Source organism: Panthera uncia (assembly GCF_023721935.1).
Source record: "Panthera uncia isolate 11264 chromosome A3 unlocalized genomic scaffold, Puncia_PCG_1.0 HiC_scaffold_12, whole genome shotgun sequence".
Classification (NCBI taxonomy): domain Eukaryota; kingdom Metazoa; phylum Chordata; class Mammalia; order Carnivora; family Felidae; genus Panthera; species Panthera uncia.
The window spans coordinates 20,258,502-20,272,994 of record NW_026057579.1 but is presented as its reverse complement, the minus strand read 5'-3'; the positions used below and the strand labels follow the sequence as shown (position 1 = coordinate 20,272,994).

At 52.4% G+C, this 14,493-nt stretch overlaps 1 protein-coding gene across 1 annotated transcript in view; it reads right to left on the bottom strand.

Moving 5' to 3' along the window:
* DNMT3A (DNA methyltransferase 3 alpha) overlaps positions 1–14,493 on the bottom strand; it is a 99,343-nt gene that overhangs the window by 32,954 nt on the left and 51,896 nt on the right. The window contains exons 4-6 of the mRNA XM_049652453.1: positions 11,508–11,778; positions 5,326–5,369; positions 4,727–4,873 (exon numbers count right to left, since the gene is read on the bottom strand). Coding sequence (XP_049508410.1) covers positions 4,727–4,873; positions 5,326–5,369; positions 11,508–11,778 — 462 coding nt within the window. The remainder of the gene's footprint in view (positions 1–4,726; positions 4,874–5,325; positions 5,370–11,507; positions 11,779–14,493) is intronic.

The following is a 14,493-nucleotide window of genomic DNA, read 5'->3' as shown; positions in this document are numbered from 1 at the left end:
CCTGCTGCCAGGGCCTGGGCCAGCTCCGCCAGGGCAGGGAAGGTTCTCATCGGCTCCAGCACAGCGGAGGCCCGGCAGAAATAGCGGGAGCATGGAGTGCAGAAGAATCAGGGCACCACCTTACCCGTGGGAGTCTAATCACACGGGTCCTCCTGCCCCATGCTGTTCTCCAGGTACACCTGTCAGCACCTCCGAGAAACCATATGGAAACCAAGGGCTTGGGGCCTCAAGGCAGAAATCCAAGGGCCTGAGCTCCCTGAGGTGTCCCACATTCACCAATGTCTCAACTGCTTGGCCAACCAGCAGGTATATATTGAGCCTATTCTTATCCAATATCAGGCTGGGCATGATGGGGGAAGACAGGATTAACACACGAGAAATAGTGAAAAGTACCCTACAAAATATAACTGAGTGCTTCATCCAAAAACATTAGCAGTAAGGGCAATGGGGTGCAGAGAAGGGAGGAGGTCAGTGTGAACTGGAGAAATCCTAGAGAGCCTTGTGGACTCAGTCCTGCAGAGCATATAAAGGAAAGCACAGCAGGGACAAAGGGAAGAAAGAAGGGGCACAGCAAATCTAAAGGGGGACTGGTCCTTCTTAGAGGGCCTTCCTCTTAGAGAGTGGCAGTGAAACGGGGTGGGGTGATTGTGAGGTCCCAGTGAGAGATGATGCCTTGAGAAACAGCCAGGGCATTTCTAGCACAGATGAGGGAGACAATGGGGAGCCATTGTATGTTGTATAGCAGGGCCCAGTCAGGATTCAAGGGGAGCTTAACCCTTGAAAGGATTAGTAAGGAAGTGACTATGTGATAGGACAGACAGAAAATGACAGCTTCCCACCTTCAGCCAGAATTCCCACCTCAGTCTCAGGGAAGGAGCACATGTCTCATTTTTCTCACCCGCTTATTTTAAATTTCTTTCATTTTGTGATATTCTAAGCCTTCTTTAAAAAAAAAAAAAAAATTGGAGGTAGAGGAAAGCCTGGGGAGGTAGGTAATCTCAGATGGAAAAGGAAAGAGTAAACCTCAGTCAGTAACGGGATTGACAGAGGAGGATTTTGAAGGAAGCAGGCCCCACAGGTTGGGGCATGTGGACCAGCGAAGGAGCAGGTGCAGACTGGGGTCTGGTGGGAGCCCCAAAACAAGACACACAGTCCTCAAGCCCTACATCCTGTGTTTCTTCACCAACTTCCATTCCTGATCCTGAAAAGGCCATGTTGCCTGGTGCCTCAGAACCTCTGCATATGCCGTATCCCTCCTTCTGCAATGCCCTTTTTCCCCTTCCCTAAATTCTAGTCCATTCTTTAGAAGCCAAAAGCCACCTCTTGCTGATGCATGGATGATCCAGGCAGAACCGCCCTAAGCTCTTTGGGTGATGCTCTTCCCGAGGTGCCCTAAACCCTTGTCCTATCTTGGGGTAACTAGGAATCTTCTAGGCTTCTGGTACCCTCAATATCTCATACAGTTCTGAGACATGGAGGGTTCTCGTAGCTCAAAAATGGTGCCCTGCGGGAAGTTTTAAAGAGCAGGTGTCACCTTCTGAGGTTAGGAAGAGCCGGCTGGGCCTTCAAGTGACACTGCCTGGGAAACAGCTGGAACTGTGGTTTTAGGAGGGCACCTAGTAGGATCTAGGAGAGCACATAAGGGGTAAGTGGATCAAAACTGGCAGGAGGCGGGGGCGGGCAGAGATCTGGGGATGCCATAGTTAAGGGACAGAGGAGAATGTCAAGCAGATGCCATTGGAGGAAACGGGGAAGGATCCCAGGGCCAAGGTCAGGAAGGCCTAGTGAGGCAGTGTCAGAAGAAAGGCTCGGACGCCAGAGAACGAGGATGAGGCCGCAAGAGGTGGAAGGGTTTCTTTACCCCTGGGAAGCCACTCGGAAGACAGGCCTGCTGGTGACAGTTACTACCCTTTAGTCTGAGGGGAACCTGGCACTCTTGAGAGCTACCTGTGTTTCCCCAACATTCTTATTGCCCGCAGCTAGCTCTCTCCTAGCTCCCTGGCCGAGCCCAAGGGGGGCAGGGGTGGTGCTGTGGCCAGGCCTCAGCGGGCAGTAGGAAGCCCGAAGGGGGCCTGAGCTTGTAGCCAGCGCTTAAGTGCGGCCTCAGCCCCCTAGTTTGAGAATGAGGAGATCAGCAGTTCTAACACCTGTACTGGAAATCACGGAAGGCTTTATGACATCTTTAGTTATAGAATATGAATGAGGAACAGTTCTACTGGCAGAAGAAATACATTTTTTTAACTTCTTTTTTTTTTTTTTTTTTTTTTTTTTTACTAAGTTCTATGCCCCATGTAGAGCTTGAACTCAAGACCCCAAGATCAGGAGTCAGGTATGCTATTAACTGAGCCAGCCAGGAGCCCAACGGATATACTTTTGGGGCACATACCTCAAACATTTTAAATTAATTCAACTTTGTACGTGTTTCTGTAAATGCTCATTGGTTGCCTTTGTTGGCTGGGGGTGGGGAAGCAGAGGCCAAAGGTTTAAGATTTACTAGAAAAGCTTTTGATGATGGTTGAAGCTGGGTGATAGGTACATGGGGGTTCGGCACATCACTCTCTCTGCTTCTGCGTATGCTACAAGACATCCATGATAAAGTCTTGAAATTTTAGTGGAACACTTAAAATTAGGAGAAAATACACCTATTATCTTAATGTTTCCTGCAAGTTGAGAAAAGATCCGCTTTTCTATTGCAACTGAGGGCAGGCCCCCATACTGCTTCTTCAAGGGAGCACAGTTTGAGGACCACAGAGTTTATAAATTTACCAGGCCTAAAAGTCATCGTGTCTAAGCTTCTGGCCCGAGGGCTAAGGGAGAGCAGAAAAAAGCAAAGCCCCCCTCTGCTGGCCCCTGGGAACTGATTGGTGGGCACCTGACCAGATGGCAAAAACAGCCCAAGTTCCTGAAATTTCCAGTCCAAAGACCACACTGCGTGCTCAGGGTCAAGTGCTTCTCTCCTCTCCCAGACCTCAGACAGGCTGCCCCTTTTCCAGGCTCTTCCCGGAGAGAAATTTCTGCCTTCCTGGATCCCGAAGGAACTGGAAACAATCAAGTAGCCAAACCCCTACCTGTTCTGAACCTCTTCTAGAGCAAGCTCTCACACAATGTAAAACGGGATAAGGCCTTTCTTTGTAGGCCATGTCCCAGATGGTGGCAATTCAAGGCATTTCTGCTCCAATCCTGGTGCCAGAGGTCAACCGCCTTCTCTCTACTAATCAGACAGGAAGGAGAGCAGCCCCACAAATCAGGCTTCATAGACTGGGGCCTCCCTGGTCTTGCAGTCTCCTTAGCTCCTCTCTCGGCTGCAGCCTTCCATGGGCTGGCTTCCACCCGCCACGGAAGCTGCTCTTAGAAAAGTTGCTGGCCAACTCCAGGGCGTCAGATGCAATGAGCATGTCTCAGTGAATTCACCTTCCACAGGGCTAGGCAAACACTCTCGGGAAAGCCTTCTCCTTCCTGAGTCATGGCTCTTCTCCCCTCGGCTACCCCCCAAGCCCCTCGTCAGTCCCTGCAGCCTGCCAGTCCTGCTCTCTACACGGCCCATAAATAGTGGGGTTTTGTGGCTGCGATCCTGAGACTTTGTCTCTTCTCTCTCCCTGTCCCTGGGTGAGCTCATCAGCTTCCCTGGACTTAAACACTAGCTTCTGCTCTTAACGCCCTCTCACCTTTGCATCTGGAGCCCAGACCTCCCTGCCCCCCAGGCTCCAGGCACCTCCACATCTCAGACTGAAGTCAGAATTCCTGCCGGTCTCAAACCTGCCCCTCCGCTAGCCATCCCCATATGAGGACATGGCCCAACCATCACTAGTATTCAGGTGAGACCCCTGGGAGTTGTCCCGGAGTCCCCCCATGTCCTCCCCTCCCCCGCCTCTCCCCTCCATCAGCAAGCCCTACTGATTCTATCTCCAAAATACATCCCGATGTGTCCACTGCTGCCCCTTTAATCCACATCAGATCATTCCTCTGCATAGAAACCTTCAATGTCCTCAGAACTATACCAGCTTCTGGCCAGGAGCTGCAAAGCTCCATGTGGTTGGACCCCTGCCGACCTCCCAGCCTCGTCCAGTCCCACTTCCTCCCTTGCTTGTTTCACACTGGGCATACTGGTCTCTCACTTTGCCAAACAAAGTGCCTTGCTTGTGTGTTTCCTCTTCTTAGAACACTACCCCACTCCGCTCCTCACCAGACACCTTCTGCGGGGGTCGTGGGGTGAGGGGTGGAAGCTAGCTAGTAGAGGGATTTAGCAGCAAGAGGCTTTGAGGCAGTGGAGACTGAAAGACCAAGGAGCGACCCGATAAGAGCCAGCTCTCCTCTTCCTTTAGGTCTCAACTTAAATGCCACCTCCTCCAAGAAGCCTCCCGTGACCACCCCCACCTAAAGCAGGCCTCTGTTATCCTCTACTTCAGCCCCTTCTTTACTTTTCTGTCTTTATTGTTCTATCTCCTCCATCAGAATGTCAGCTCCACGAGGCCAAGAATTATATAGGCACAGAGCCTAGAACACTACCTGGTACACAGTAAGCGATCAAGAAACATTTGTTGAACGGACAAAGAAACCAGTCACTGCCTACTAATTGAGAGGTTCCCTGTAAGTGCAAGAGGTTAACCTGAAGGGGAAACTGAGGCTCAGCCAGGGGCCGACAACAGCTCCGGAAGGCGGCTGAAGCTAACTTCTGGTTTTCCAATGCTGGGGGACGGGCTGGGGCCCAGGCCAGAAGGCACCTCACCTCCCTTTTCCAGCGTGCCAGCCACTCGTCCCGCTTGCGCTTGCTGATGTAGTAGGGGTCCCCCGCCTGGAAGGTGAGCCGCGGCATGGGCCGCTGGCGGAGGCTGGACTCCCAGCCCAAGCCACCCCGCAGCCGGCCCCGGGAGCCCTAGGACAGAGAGACGACAGAGACAGACTGGCATTAAGATGGGCACCGACAGTCCCACTGCAAGGTTTCTTCCTCCTAAGGGGAAACTGAGGAGGCACTCACCTCGAACACGACACAGGAGCTCTGACTCCTGGCCAGAGATGCCGACCCTGCAAGTGCTGGGCAAGCCCCTGTTTGGGCTGGAGGAGTGAGCCGTGGGGTAACGGGGCACGTGGACGTGAACCACGAGGGGAGGTGCTTGGTCTCAGAGCGGGACCAGCTGGCTGCCTCGTTGGGGGACTGCTAACCTCCGCACCCATTTCCTTTCTTCCTAACATGGGGGACAGGTAGAGAAGGGGGCAGGGCCACCTCAGGATTCCCCTCACACACTGGCCACAGTTGGTCAGAGAGGTGGCTTTCTTCTCCTAGAACCAGGATCCACAGAGCCCCTGGGGGTTGAGGAAAACACTTGCCTCCATTTTCATGGATTCGATGTTGGTCTCCTTCTGTTCTTTGCCTGTGGAGAGGGAAGAACAAAGGGACTGTCGCAGAGTTACAGGAGTGGCTCAGAGGCCCCACCTTGTGCCTGGGGTCCCTGCCACAGAGACGGGGTCCTCCAGCCGTTCAGTTGTTCGTGTGTCAAACCTGCTGGCCCACCGCGTGCTAGGCACGGTGTTGGCCCCAAGGACTCAGAGCAGGGCCTAGAGCAGAGAAGGGACTGGTGTGGGGTTGGAGGCCCAAATCTGAAGGAACAATAGAAAAGCCAGGGCCACTGTTTCTGGCCCACAGACACTGTCTCGGGCACACAAAAGGGGTCGTCTAGAAACAGCTCTCTCCCCCAGAGGAGGGGCCAGACAGCCTCCCCTACCCTGGAAGGGAGCTGTTCTCTTCCCTGTATGGAGTCAGGCAAAGATACCCTGGGGGGCAGTGGGTACAGAGCCACTGGAGCAAGACTCTGGTGAAGCAACTTTGTCTCTGAGACTCGGTTTCCTCATCTGGAAAATAATGATGCTGGAGATGATTTCTAAGGTCCTTCTGCAATTCTCAATATTGTGGTTCTGTTATCGATATCTGCCTCTGTACTCCATTCTCCTCCCACCCCCCTTCTCAGGTCCCTGAGCTAAGCCTCTATTCTAGTAGACTTGGATTCCGGCTGTTTCTGTGTGACCTCTGTAACCTCTCCTAGCCTGTTTCCTCACTGCATTAAGATAGAGAACTGTTCTAATATCTTTAGGTGATTGGCAACATTGAGTGCCTGGGGCAGGGCTTGGCATATAGTAGGTGTTCAATGAACGTTCATTTGGATCTCTGTCCCCAAGGCATTTCCCTGCTCCTCTACCCTGTGGCTCCTTCACTGGGCCCAGATGCCATTTCCTGGAAGCCCCCCACCCCCCTAGCAGAAGCCCCAGAAGTTCTGTCTATAGGGGAGTCTCACCCTCTCCCTGTCCCTCTCTGGGCCTCAAGCAGGAGGACAGCCACACTCCTCCAGAATATCCTGTGCTCCTATCCCGGTCCTCTCGGGGTCCTCACCCAGATGCCCTTCCCAGGCCCCGCACACACCTGGCAGTCTGGCGGCGGGGTTGGGTTAATTATGCCTTCCAGAGCTTCCTGCAGGTGGGGGTGGGCAAGTGAGCCCCTTCTCACCTGGGCCCCTGGACTCGGTTCTCTGAAGCCAAGAGTACTGAGCTTGGGCCCAAAGCAGGAAGGTCACTAAGGCTGGTTCACGGTAGTTGGGGTGGGGGAGCCCAAAACGGAAAAAACAGCCCCTACTTCATCTCCTGGCTCTGAAGCGGAAACCAGACACAGCATTGAAGGCCTCTTCGGCCCCCGGAGAGGAAGTTTCTTTCCCTCTCTCTCGCTAGAGAAGACCTGGGGCTCTTTGTGTGTGCTCCTGGGGCAGGGGCAGTCCGGGGTTACAGCGCCCCCAGAGCCCAGGGGAGGGGAGGCAGGGGCAGCGCCCACAAGGGCCCTGGCTGCGGGCACCGCACCACGTGCCGGCATGCGACAGGGACGGTGCTGAGCTGGCTGCCTGGGTGGGGGAGGGGGCGTGGGAGGAAGCAGGAGTGTCTGTCGTGGGTGTGCGCAGTGGGAACGGGGGTGCTAGCTAACACTTTACACGACAGGCTTTTTAAGTGTGTCTCACCCGGGGCTTTCTGTCTCTTCCTCTGAGCTTCCGCTCAGCACGGCCAGCTCCCGGACTTTTCTCCCTGGAGCAGGGTGCCCCTCCCGCCCCCGGGGGTCCCCCACCTCTCAGACCTGCACGTTCTCCCAGCAAGGCTTTGGGCTGCCAGAAGGGGGAGCCTGCCCTCGGACCAGGCTACGACCCAGGGTCCCTTGGACCTTTCAAGCTTTTCCTATGGGGGGGCCCTCCATGGCATCTCATTATGGGGAATCATACATTTATTAGAATGAAAGAAAATCAGGGCTGAAGGGGACTGTAGAGATGCTGGAGAACCTGTCTAGTCCCTAGATTTTGCCAATGAGGAAACTGAGGCTGGGGGGTGGGTGGCTGGGTGGGTGTGGAGTGACTTACTGCCAGGGCCGAAATCAGATATCGGGGCTCCTGAACCCCAAGCCAGCTCACTTTATGCTGTACCACCTTCAGGTTCTCCCCTTCCCCATTCCCTGGCCCCCATGCTCCCCCAAACAGAATTGCTTTTCCTCATGCAGTTTCCAACTGGCTTCTTTCTGGAATTTTCTCCCTGACAGATTCTGCACATGCCCACTGAGTGATATCACACACACACTTTCCAGCCTGGCCCAGCAAAACAACAAACTGGGCTGTCTCAGAATGCCACTCTTGTCCTGAGTCAAGGAGGGTCAGCTGCTCTCTCAACACTCCCTCTGCGGTCCATCTGCTCCTGGCCCAGACCCAGGGTCACAGGCGGGCCAGGTGGCTACATGCCTCCCGGGGTGGCCCTGGCAGACTCAGACATGACCCTAGAGTATCTTAGGTCCTGGGGGCAGGAGAGGCCGGGATGTTTCCAACACTTACCTGTCGGTCTAAGCCTATACCCAGCTGGGGGCCACCCCAAATTCCCTTGAAAAGGAACCCAAATCTCAATGACAAGGCTAAGGCCAGGCTTGCCTCAGAGGGCAGTCACTAGCCCAATAGTGAGTGTTCAGAGAGGGGCTTTGTGCTGACCCTGATCTGGTCCTGTACTAGTTGTACAGTCTCGGGTAAGTAACTTAACCTTTCCGAACTCTCAGTCTCCCCAGCTGAAAAATGGGGACAATAAGAGTCTTCCTCACGTGATCACAAAGATGAAACAAGAGAATACATAAAAAGCAGGGCTTCTTAAACTTGAATATGCATCGAAATCAGGATCTCTTTGAAATGTAGATTTTGATCCCACAGGTCTAGGGTGGGGCCTAGGATTCTGCATTTCTAACTTCCGCGGTGACAGAGCTGGTCCACGGGCCACTTTGAGTAATGAGGATATAGGACACTCAACGCATAGTCAATACTCAGTAAAAGAAAGCCATATTACCGTCGTTTCTATTATAATCATGGCGGCATTAATGCTAGGAATGCAGGAGCGGTCCCAAGGCCACCACCTGCCTATCCAGGTGGCTCTTGTCCTGATTACTCATCATCTCCCCTGTTCTTCCTTCTTTCTCCTGGCTGTACTATCAGGATCTGGGGCACCTATGTGCACAAGAACGCTGCCCTAAAGTCTTCTGTCTTTCCTGTATAAGAGCTAACGGAAGGGGTTCCAGAGGGGATGGATGCCCCTCCCCCCCCAAGAGATCTGGAATGAGGGAAATAGAAAGGAGACCATGGCTAACTCACTTCCTCCCCTGGGGCCTTAGTCTCCTTCCTCCTTGGAACTAAGCAGCTGAGTACGTGTTCTGTGTGGCTGACTGCTGGCCTGGCAGACCGCTGCCCATGCCTCCAGGTAGCACCTCACGGGGCTCAGCATCCGGGCAATGCACAGTGGCCTTCAGGGGTCCTACCAGCTCTGAGCGCGGCCAGTATCTCCCCCTCCTGGATAGCTGCAGCACACAGGAGCGCTCTGAGGCCGTAGCTGGGCGGTCGGGGAGGCCCGGAGTGTTTGCTTGCCACACTCAGCACTAAGACTCTGAGGAAGGTCCGCCTGATGTGTGAAGATCCCAAACCCAGGAGTCACCTCGACACCCTCTCTCCCCTTTCCCCTGGTGTTCTGGGGCTTGTCTGTTTCTCTCCATCTCTGCTGCCACCTCACTCGTCACAGCCACCTTCCCCCGCCCTCAACGCCTGCAGCAGCGTCCTAACCCTGCTTCCCAACCCCTCTGTTCCATTCCAGGATCCAGAGCACAAAGTGATTTTTTTTTCAAAACACAAAGCAGACCGTGTCACCGCCCCCCTCCCCCTCCCCAGCCCCGAAGGTGTCCTCAAAGACCTGCCCCGGCCCTGTCTGCTCTGCTCTCATCTCACATCCTTCTCCCTTGCTCTCTCCACTGCAGCCCTGCTGGTTTCTATCAGGTCTCTGGGTGCCCTGCTCCCTCCTACCTGGGAGCCTGTGTACCTTTTTTCCCTCATCCTGCACCACCCCTCACGTGGTGAGCCCCCACTCATCCTTCAGCTTCTGTGTAACAGGCCAGACCGGCTGAGGTTCCTTGGTCACCGTTCCTTACAGAACCATGCTTATTTTCTCTTAGAGAACATATCTCCCTGTATAATCACAAGCTTTTCTCTTTTTTAAACTTTAAAAAAACTTTTATTTTAAGTAGGCTCCATGCCCAACGTGGGGCTTGAACTCCAGCATGCTCTACTGACTGAGCCAGCCAGGCGCCCCTAATCACAAGCTTTTAAGTGTGAATTTCTCTTTCATGTCTGTCTCTCCAGCTGACTGTGAGGTCCTTGAAGGTAAGAACCAGGTTTTTGTTCATGATGGTTTCCCCAGATCCTGACACACACACACACACACACCAAATAGGTGTTTAACAAACGCCTATTGACCGACTCAAGAAGGAACTCCTGAGAACAAACAGAAATGGAGACAGGGAAATCCCAAACTGAAAGCAAACCCTTAAGGGTTAAGAGCAGCTTTAGAGCTCTGGCTCCACCCCACTGGGCAGGAAGGACCTGCCCTGACCTTGCACAGCAGCTTGGTGCCAGTCGTGGTGAGATCCCAGGAATCTGGGAGTCAGCCAAGATGTACCCACGGGAAGTGGCACATTTGGTGGGCAGGGCTGATGGGCTCCCAGGTTCTGCTCTGGAACACCTGGTCTCTTTAACGGGAGGGATGGTGTCTTCTCCCTTTCCTCCTCAGTTCCCCCCCACTCAGGCCCCTTGAACAATCCTGCCAAGTGTCGGGACATATCCCATGAGGCACTTGGGTGAGGGCAGGAGCCCTGGACAGTTCTGGGCCAGCCCACCCCGAGCCCCATTGCAGAATAAAAGGGGACAGTGGAAGGGCACACCGACTTTGAAGCCAGAGACCAAGACAGAATGAATCCTGGATCTACCACTTACAGGCTCAGGGTCCCTGAGCAAGTCACTTCCTCTCACTAAGTGGCAAGTTTTTCCTGCTTTAAAATGGGGATAATAATACCTCCGGAAGACTGTTTGGAGGACTAAAACAACGAATACAGAGTGCCCCAGAAAGCGCTTTGCACATAATGGGAACATCAAAGTATTAGTTGAATAATAAATGAATGAAAGATATTTTTTAATAAATTTGGAACTCTCTTTTCTGGAAATGCGCTCAATCTTGCATGAATATTGGGTTTGGATCCATGCAAAATAAGCGATGCCAATTAATCAATTTACTCATTCCATCATACACACTTGGAAAGAAGACGTTTTGAATTTAAAATGCACATATGCAAACCAACCTGGCAGGGCCCTGGGAGGATCAAATGTGATAATATATGAGAAAGCGCTCTGTAAACTGTGAACCCTGTACAAATGCTAGTTGTCCTCATTACCAACATGTTTACAGCTCGCTTGGCCCTGAAATCACTGGCTTAACCTGAAAGAGAAAAGTAGGCAACTTTCCAGGACTCCAGGGAGAGGCCAAAAAGTCCAGGGAGAAAGGGGCCTGGGCCGGGCAGTGCCCTGGCCACCCCATCCACCCCTCCCCCGCCCCGCTCAGTCACAACCACATTTTAGCGGGGTCAGCTGAACTGTGGTGGGTTCAGGACATCTGTGCTGGGGAAGACTAACTGGGCTTTTAACACCTACAAGGGCATCCACTGCCCTGAAGAGCCCAGAGGCTACAGACACAACCATCCCTGAGAGCTGCGCGCCAGGTGAGGGCTGAAGGAAACTGAGGTGCACACCCAGCCTACGAAGGGGTAGGGGGTGGGGTGGGGGGACAGCCATCACCCCAGTCCCGCAACTGTTAGCATTCTGCAAACCCACTGCTTCCAGATCTGGCTTTTTTTTTTTTTCTTCACGAGAAGCCAAAACTCCAGATTTTTATGTGAAATTTCTTGATTTTTAAATACTGGCAACTAATTTTTTTTAGACGTTTAAAACACTACATGGGCCAAATAAAATACGTATGCAGGCTGCATGCAGCCAGCCGCTTCCAGGGCACAGCCTTGGCAAGCCCACCGACCTTCAGCTCCCATGCCTCCCCGGACCGGACCTGCTGGTCCCAAGTCTCTAACCCTCGGGGGAATCCTGCGGAGCCCAGAGAGGCTGCCCCTTGTGCCCAAGACTCACTCTCTTCTGCGGGGGCTCCTCGGCCATCCTTGGGGGTGCAGCAGCCATTCTCCACAGCTCTGGAGGCTTCGGGAGGGGTCTCAGCCGCACCCTCTCCCTCTGCTGGGGCTCCACCCTTCTGCCCTCCAGCGGGGCTCCCCTCCTCAGGCTGGGGATCACTCCGCTTCTCCAAGTCCCCATTGGGTAACAGCTCTGAGGGGCCTGAGTCCTGGGCCATGGACGGGGACTTGGAGGTCACTGCGGAGTCCTTCGGCGTGTCACTGCTTTCCACCTGGAAGATGAAGAAACAGGAGGAGAGGATTAGACCAGTGGTCTTGTCTCTCTTAGATCACTAACCCCTCTGGAAATTCTGGTGAGTGATGTCCCCTTTGTCCAGAAAACTGTGTTCACGTAAGCATCCGTACCAGCAGAGACACTCACGGTTTTGCTCTCAGTGTCAAGGGATTCGTGGGCCTGACTCCCTGAGGTCAAGGGGTTTGTGCGCTCCAGCTTCAGAAGCGGGAGAAGAATCCCGGTAGGTGTGCCAGGCTGGTTTCACTGCCCAAGCCACCCTGGCCACCACCCCCGCTCCCTGAGGTGACATAGGGCTTCCAAGCCGACGCTGCGGCCCGCTGTTAGAAACAAATGTTCTGGGGCGCTTGGCTGCCTCAGTCAGCAGAGCCCGCGACTCTTGATCTCAGGGTTGTGAGTTCAAGCTTTGCATTGGACCTAGAGCCTCATTAAAATAAATACATAAGGGGTGCCTGGGTGCCTCAGTCGGTTAAGCGTCCGACTTTGGCTCAGGTCATGATCTCACGGTCCGTGAGTTCAGGCCCTGAGTCGGGCTCTGTGCTGACAGCTGGGAGCCTGGAGCCTGTTTCAGATTCTGTGTCTCCCTCTCTCTCTGACCCTCCCCCGTTCATGCTCTGTCTCTCTCTGTCTCAAAAATAAATAAACGTTAAAAAAAAATTAAAATAAATACATAAACGTGAGAATGCAAGCTGGTGCTGCCACTCTGGAAAACAGGATGGAGGTTCCTCAAAAAACTGAAAATAGAACTACCCTACGACCCAGCAATTGCACTACTAGGCATTTATCCACGGGATACAGGTGTGCTGTTTTGAAGGGACACATGCACCCCCATGTTTATAGCAGCACTATCCACAATAGCCACAGTATGGAAAGAGCCCAAATGTCCATCGATGGTGAATGGATAAAGAAGATGTAATATATATATATATATATATATATATATATATATATATACACACACACACATACATACAACGGACTATTACTTGGCAATCAAAAAGAATGAAATCTTGCCATTTGCAACTATGTGGATGGAACTGGAGGGTATTACACTAAGTGAAATTAGTCAGAGAAAGACAAAAACCATAGGACTTCACTCATATGAGGACTTTAAGAGACAAAACAGATGAACATAAGGGAAGGGAAACAAAAATAATATAAAAACAGGGAGGGGGACAAAACAGAAGAGACTCATAAATATGGAGAACAAACGGAGGGTTATGGGAGGGGTTGTGGGGGGGGGGATGGGCTAAATAGGTAAGGGGCACTAAGGAATCTACTCCTGAAATCATTGTTGCACTATATGCTAACTAATTTGGATGTAAATTTAAAAAAATAAAAAATAAAACAAAATAAAAAATAAATAAATACATAAAAGAAAAGAAAAAAAAATCAAGGATTTTTTAAAAAACGAAAACACAAACAACAAACATCCCTTGCACTATCCCTACTGCAAATTAGGACCACTCCTCAGAAGATTCTAGTGCCACCAAATCAATTCTGTTAACCTTGGGCTGATCTGACTTTTTTTTTTTTTATGTTTATTTATTTATTTTGAGACAGAGGGAGGGAGGAGGGAGGGGCAGAGAGAAAGGGAGAGAGAGAATCCCAAGCAAGCTCCTTGCCGTCAGCACTGTGGGCTGATCTGACTTCCGTCCGATGTCTCTGGCTTTTGTTCTGGCCTCCTAAGGCCCAGACCCAAATAGTGACCAGTTGCCCCCTGGAGCGGAAGAGTCAAAGGGGGAGCCTCTCAAATATACATTCTGCTGGGCCCCAAAACCCGGCACAGTTCTTTCCCTCCGCTCTGGACCCCACGTGTTCTCCCAGCACCCAGGCCCCGGGAGAAACCGCCCCCCGACCCCAACAGAAGCAGTTTGCAGCCTCTGCGGTAAGCCCTCCCTGGCACGTGTTCTCATATTCCCCTCTGAAAGGAAATGTATCGCTCCATCCCAAGAGTCTAAGACCCGAGCCTGCTACAGTTCCAGGTAGTAAGAATCCCATCAAGGGTAATCGTGACTGTCCTTTGTGTCACTGCATGGTGGGCAAGACTCCTTGTCACCATTACCCCGTTAGAGCCACTCAACCTCCCTGAGGAGGCTCTCAGAGAATTCTGTGACTTGCTTAAGGCCACACACTTTGTAAGGACAGAGTGAGGGGAGGAGAGCCTGAGGAGCACTTTGTGCTTGGCCCCCGGGGGGCAAGTAGGCCCAGACATCTCAGAAGGAAGGGAGGTGTCCTCTTGGGCCAGAGAAAGCTAGCTTCCCCTGTGATCAGTGCTCTGCCATGCCCACGGGCACAAGGCCACCCTCGGCACCCGCCAGCCGCATTCGCGGAATGCCTATGAGAAGGGAGACCGGGCCGCTGGCCTGCCAGTTAGGCGATGTTCAGGAGGGGGCCTCGGGTGCCCCACCTAGAAGGTGAGATGCTTAGGCTAGTCCCCTGAGGTTTTTCCCATCTTTTTAAGTCTTTTTTTTTTTTCTTTCTGTTTCTAAAAGTCAGACACATATATTATACAAATTCAAGCCACACAAAAATGAGTCTTCTTAAAAGGCTAAAGCTCCTTTCTCTTTTTCTTTTTTTTTTTATAATTTTTTTTAATGTTTATTTATTTTTGAGAGTGAGAGACAGAGTGTGAGAGGGGGAGGGGCAGAGAGAGAGGGAGACACAGAATCTGAAGCGGGCTGTCAGCACAGAG